At 35.7% G+C, this 6,023-nt stretch overlaps 2 protein-coding genes across 4 annotated transcripts in view; one reads left to right on the top strand and one right to left on the bottom strand.

Annotated features, from left to right (window-relative positions):
* Nsa2 (NSA2, ribosome biogenesis homolog) overlaps nucleotides 1-1,035 on the top strand; it is a 7,062-nt gene extending 6,027 nt beyond the window's left edge. The window contains exons 5-6 of the mRNA XM_005356449.2: nucleotides 1-194; nucleotides 829-1,035. Coding sequence (XP_005356506.1) covers nucleotides 1-194; nucleotides 829-896 — 262 coding nt within the window. The 3' untranslated portion in view covers nucleotides 897-1,035. The remainder of the gene's footprint in view (nucleotides 195-828) is intronic.
* Nucleotides 1,036-1,862: 827 nt separating this feature from the next.
* Fam169a (family with sequence similarity 169 member A) overlaps nucleotides 1,863-6,023 on the bottom strand; it is a 66,749-nt gene continuing 62,588 nt past the window's right edge. For all 3 annotated transcript variants that reach the window (XM_005356450.2, XM_026783732.1, XM_026783731.1), the window contains one exon: nucleotides 1,863-5,503. In XM_005356450.2, the coding sequence (XP_005356507.1) occupies nucleotides 4,976-5,503 (528 nt within the window). In that variant the 3' untranslated portion in view covers nucleotides 1,863-4,975. The remainder of the gene's footprint in view (nucleotides 5,504-6,023) is intronic.

Raw genomic sequence — 6,023 nt, forward strand, 5'->3', positions numbered from 1 at the left:
GGGTCTGCGTTTCAAAAAAGCTCACGTCACACATCCTGAACTGAAAGCTACCTTTTGCTTGCCGATACTTGGTGTGAAAAAGAATCCATCATCCCCATTATATACAACTCTGGGTGTAATCACCAAAGGGACAGTCATTGAAGTGAACGTGAGCGAGCTGGGCCTTGTGACACAAGGAGGCAAGGTTATTTGGGGTAAGTAAAAGTTTAAATGAGGGGTTGCTTTCCTGTAGCCTAATGCAAACACTTTCCTAAGTATTAAAAGTGTACAACTTTCTAATGAAGAGCCAAGTATGTTAGGGGGTTGGAGCTATGAGGTCTTTTCCTGATTTAGTTTTTGCTTTTACTGCCCAGATTATCCTTAAACTTAGATGTTGTTTGAAAAGGAAGATATTGTTTAAAATAGGTTGTTAAACTGATTTGAAATTCATTAAAGCAAAATAAGTCATCATGGGAAAGTAGACACTAATAAAATATATTAATAAAATGGAGCTGGCTGCTGTTTTTGAACATAATTACATAAGTTTAGAGTATAACTTGATCTTGAGTTACCTTCTGCTTATTTATTAAATATGGTAGACTCCTGGGTGGTGGCAGTGCACACCTTTAATCGCAGCACTCGGGAGGCAGAGGCAGGCGGATCTCTGTGAGTTCGTGGCCAGCCTGGTCTACAAGAGCTAGTTCCAGGAAAGGAACCAAAAGCTACGGAGAAACCCTGTCTCGAAAATTCAATAAATAAATAAATAAGGTAGACTTTAGACAAAAGTTTTATGCTTTAAGATTATTTTCGTTAACATTCTTTTCTTCCTTTGGCTTTTCTTTTCCTTAGGAAAGTATGCCCAAGTTACCAACAATCCTGAGAACGATGGGTGCATAAATGCAGTCTTGCTGGTTTGATAGTGACTTCTACTGAAAACTACGCACGGTTAGGAAAACACCATCCCTGTGATCTGGCTGAATACTACCAAGGTGCCTACCCATGAGCAGTCATCGAGGAGTATTTATTAAATTGTAAATAAAAAATAAAAACTGCACAGTTTTACAGTTAGTCTTTAGTTTGGGGACTAAGGGCTTACATGGTAATAAAATGTAGTGCAAGCACACAGATAGATGTATGTAAACTAGAGTGTATGCAGCATCACTGGAAAAGCCCTGAGTGTTGTTTGAAGCACCCATAAAGGTTAATGAACACTTAAGAGTATTTTCCATCTCACTGCCATTAACCCTAAAAAAATGGAACATGTTAAACTTGGTAAGTGTTTAAGAAATATTACATTAAAAGTATATGAGAAGGTAAATTAAACTGAACACAACTTGTGGCTTTTCCACTTGTAACCAATAATTTATGTAGTACTTCAGTGAACTCCAGTGTACTTCTACATTTATACTGCTACAGTGATGGTACAAATTGGTTTAGGTAGATCTAGACTACGTACTAGTGCCCTGAAATGCAGTAGTTAATTAGATTAAAAGTCATGATTTGGAGTTGTAATTTAATCCAACCTCTTTTGTGATCTGTGAATCATAGGGTCATTGCTTTTTTTTTTTTTCTTTAAAAGTCTGCCTTCAGCCGTGTGGTGGTGGTGCACGCCTTTAATCCCAGCACTTGGGAGGCAGAGGAGTCGGATCTCTGTGAGTTCGAGACCAGCCTGGTCTACAAGAGCTAGTTCCAGGACAGGCTCCAAAGTCACAGAGAAACCCTGTCTCGAAAAACCTAAAAAAAAAAAAAAAAAAAGTCTGTCTTCATAATACAGCCAATGTGACTAGTTTTTCCTTTAACAGAATCATTCAATGTCTATTACAATAACTAAGCATATCTTCATGAATGAAACTTGGGGGGAAAAATGAAAACACAGACCAGAAAACAATCACAAAATATAGGTTTAATTGCTATTTTAAACATTAAGGTGGGGGGAAGACTAGCAAGGAAACAAAACATAAATTCTCCAGTAAGACTTGCAGCTCTGAATACAACATTTTTTTCTCTTAAGTTTTAGAACATACAAAGATGGTAGTAAATGACGGTTCAGTACAGACAGATTCACCTCAGGACCTTTCTTTACAATTAGATTTTAACATTTTCCACCAATAAAAATGGGTAATATATGATTTATTCACTTAAGTCACAGATGGTGAAAGGAAGTCTGACTTCAGGTAATCAGTGTGGTATTGCTGAAGTAGGTTTGCTTTTTTTAAGAAATAAAAACAGCAAACTATTTTGTAGTAGGAAGTATGAAAGCAAGCATGACATACATACGTAACAGACCACACCAAAAACACCAGATTGAGAGTGGACATAAAAGGCAGAAGTTGCTTTCTAAATATGGTTACATATGAGTAGTGTTAGTATAAATTCCTTATTTACATTGAAATCTGTGTAGGCTGCTGGTGTGACCACACCTTAGAAAGTAATCGCAGAGGAAGGAGCCTCGAAGCAGATGTTTAGCTGGTAGACAGGGTTTAAAGAACACTATGCTAAAGTCACAAACCATCTCAGGTAACACTGTGATCATCTGTTAAAAGTAAACCATTAATGACTACTAGAATTCCTTGCTCTGTAAACCAATGGAAATATGAACGTAGACACATTAAAGTAGAAGAATGTGAAATACATAGATGACTGACATTCTAAGTCATGCTAGTATTTGATTTTGTTAAAAAATCATAATAGAATCTCTCCATCTTTAAAACTTGGAGCTTTACAATAAAATTCTTAAATAATTTTTTGTGTGGTCTAACAGTAGTTTAGGTTTGAAAGTAAAACTAAAATTTTGCTAATACTCATCTGTTTTATATTATATAAGGAAATATATATGTATATACACCAGAAGGGAGCACCCCTCTCCACAAATATGACTTCTAAACAAAAAGAACCAGTTCCCAAGATGCAACAGGGTGTGACCAAATATACAAAACTAGCTGCTTGAAGCCACAGCAGTCCTCCTAATGCCTTGCAAAAACTACAAGTATCGAATTAAGTTTATTTAGGTTCCCTACTAAGCACAAATTATTATAAATTTTATATAATCAGTATGCTACTGAACATGAAAGATCTTTCCTGTGTGACAGAATTTTTTCCTGTGATCTCTAAACTTCTGTCACAGACAACATATTTCTTTGTGTGCTAAATGTTTTGAAATTGCTTTAAATTCCATTTATAGTTTAATAAGTTTATATACTAGTCCCCAGTGTGATGTATTTTTAACTCAAGAGACTATTCACACATCAAGCTGCCAGTGAGTGCAATCTTTTAAAAACACTCATTTATGTAAAGGGAACAATAGCCAAAAAAAACCCTAGAATTTTTTAGTGAGTACTATAAAATTAGAATTTAATTTTCTGAATCTTAACAGACTCTTCAGATACTATCCCTAGTTGAGATCTTAACAAAAGCTTCTCTAAAAGTGTAAAACAGCATCAGCATCTGGCAGATCCAGAGTTCGTCACACCTATTCTTAGCATTGAGAAAAATGCCATTAACTAGCTTCTAGCCAAAAATAAAAACAACAGGTAAATACAAGCATTCTAACATCATAGTAGAGTTACTATTTAGTCTGCTTAAAGACTTTAACTAATTGGACTTTCTAAAACATCTCATCCCTAAATGTAAGACCTGACATCACCAGATCACCTAACTGACTGAAGACTGAACTGCAAATCGAAACTCACAGCACCTAACATAAGGACACAAAGTCCAGGTATTTTCTCAAGGCTCAAACTTTTACAATAATGAACCTAAATGGTCTCAAAATAGCCTCCAACTTAAATATAAATGAGAATACATGGTACTTCCAAACTACTATTGGCAGATTCTCTATGGCGTCTAAGAATAATCGTTTTGTTCATTTTAAAACCAACTGTCATAAAGAAATGAACAGGTTTTCCCCCCTATAAAAAAATCAAATGCTTTTGCCATGGCAATAAAGTACACATACAGGGTAGCCTACAGTCAGTAGTCAGAACATCTAGATTATACAAAACCCAAAGGGACAGCAGAAATAGAATTTAGGCATTTGGACACCTCATAGGATAGGTCTAAAGAGGTGGTTCTAAACCTATCCCCAAAATAGGTTTAAATAGGTATAAATTGCAAGCAAGATGGAAGTCTTAAAAGAAGAATCACAGTGACTTACAGAGACTAGAGGGATTAAGTAGACTTAGGAAGGGCTATACTTCTGGAGAACTCTAATTAAGCAGGAATAAAGTGTCTGATCTGACCCACCCACAGTCCAAATTAAACTACATTCTAAATTCAATTGCTTGAACTGTTTACCAGTTTAAAGTGTACCCAAGCTTTTTAGCGTCTGCAAATATACAGAAAATTTTAGAAATTATACCAAACTATTACGTCAGGTGGAATTTTAAATTACCCATATGCCACAGTTAAGTCTCTAAAGGTACTGTTAACGTCAGATGATATGAAGGCTAGACTGTGTACTTCACAGATGTTGAACTATCTACAACTAATAAGAAATAAAAACAATCATGTTCACTACCATAAACTATGTTTTGTCATCTCACTTGAGATTATTTTAATTTAGTGACAACATTGTTTAGTTATGCCTACACTTAAAAATATGGAGATTGTTTTTGATACTAAGATAAAACATTGAGGAACCCTTGCCAAGTTTTTACCATTAAAGCCCTTAGTATAAAAGATTTCTAGGATCTTTGTGTTAGAAAGTCTACTAAGATTTTTAATTTTTTTTAAATATTAATGGTTAGATGTTTCACGTGCTAAAGAAAAATGTATGAATGACCTGGATTCCCAAAATTGACAAATGGTTCATAAAAATAAAAGTTATTTAGAGAAAAAAGAATGGTGAGCCCTGAAGGGTAGAGGAACCTGCGTTTATAAATAAGTTCAGATTGAAACTTTGGAATCTGTCCTGTGCCCCATGCTGTTTATTAATTACCATGTTTAAAAACAACAACTACATTACAAATAAGAGAATTTATCATATGCATTTCTTCACTCAGGACAGTTTGGCTTTTTTCTTGGCAGGTCCTTTATGTCCTTTGGCCTTTCTTCTCAAATTCCTCCTGTCTACTACAGGAACTTCCACCTCTATCTCCTCTGAGCTGCTATCCACAGCTTTCTCAGCTGATTGTGTAAACTGGTCCAGTTGCTCAGAAGATGCTTCAGATTGTTCCTCTGACTGGTTCTTCTGCCCTGCATTCTGTGGGAATGGCACATCTTCAAGTTCTACCTCTATCTGAGCAGTAGATGTTTCCTGGGCCTCCGGGACCCCATCCTCACCCTGATCCTCCAGTGAGGAAGTAGTGTTGGATGATAAATTCTCAGAGACCGGCTCTTCAGGAAAGTCTGTTACTGCAGAATTTGGAAAACCACTGTCAGACTTCTCTTCATTTGACAGAGTGGCAACACTGTCTGAGCTCCCCAAATGTGTTTTCTTTTTTGAAACTAACTTTTCCTCAGTATGTCCTTTATCATCAGATGGGCCTTGATCTGTCAACATTTCTGAGTCAGAAACAGGTGAGGTCTGGGGGGAAAAAGCCATACAAAAATAAAGCTCAATAACAATTTTATATTACAGTTCTAAATGAATCATTCTCAGAACACTGTCTCTGAATTAGGTAAAGAACTCAGTACTGATTATTTTTGTTACAAAGGAGTCCATATTCTAAGTTCAACTCAAAATTTCTTCAAAATTGTCTCATGGCAAATTTAATACAGTAAGAAACCATTTTGCCTCAAAAGAGTATCCAAAACACTTATGATTCTACCAAACCATCAGTTATCTCTAAGTTCTGCTGTTACTATAGCCAGAATGAAGAATCTCTTGGGACAACACTATCCTATCCCTTGCTCAGTCTAACTGGTTTCACTGGACAACAGTGGTAAGGACAGTGGGAGCTTTATTCACCAACCTCAGTGAGACACTTCAAAAGCATTAGTATAGCTGTAAGTCGTAATATTCAAAGCCAAACTAATTTTTAAATATTCATCAAGCTTTTCCTTAGCTTGTCTACTGAATTTTTTTTTTTTTTTTTTTTTTTTTT

This window comes from Microtus ochrogaster, chromosome 19 (genome assembly GCF_000317375.1).
Source record: "Microtus ochrogaster isolate Prairie Vole_2 chromosome 19, MicOch1.0, whole genome shotgun sequence".
Lineage (NCBI taxonomy): Eukaryota > Metazoa > Chordata > Mammalia > Rodentia > Cricetidae > Microtus > Microtus ochrogaster.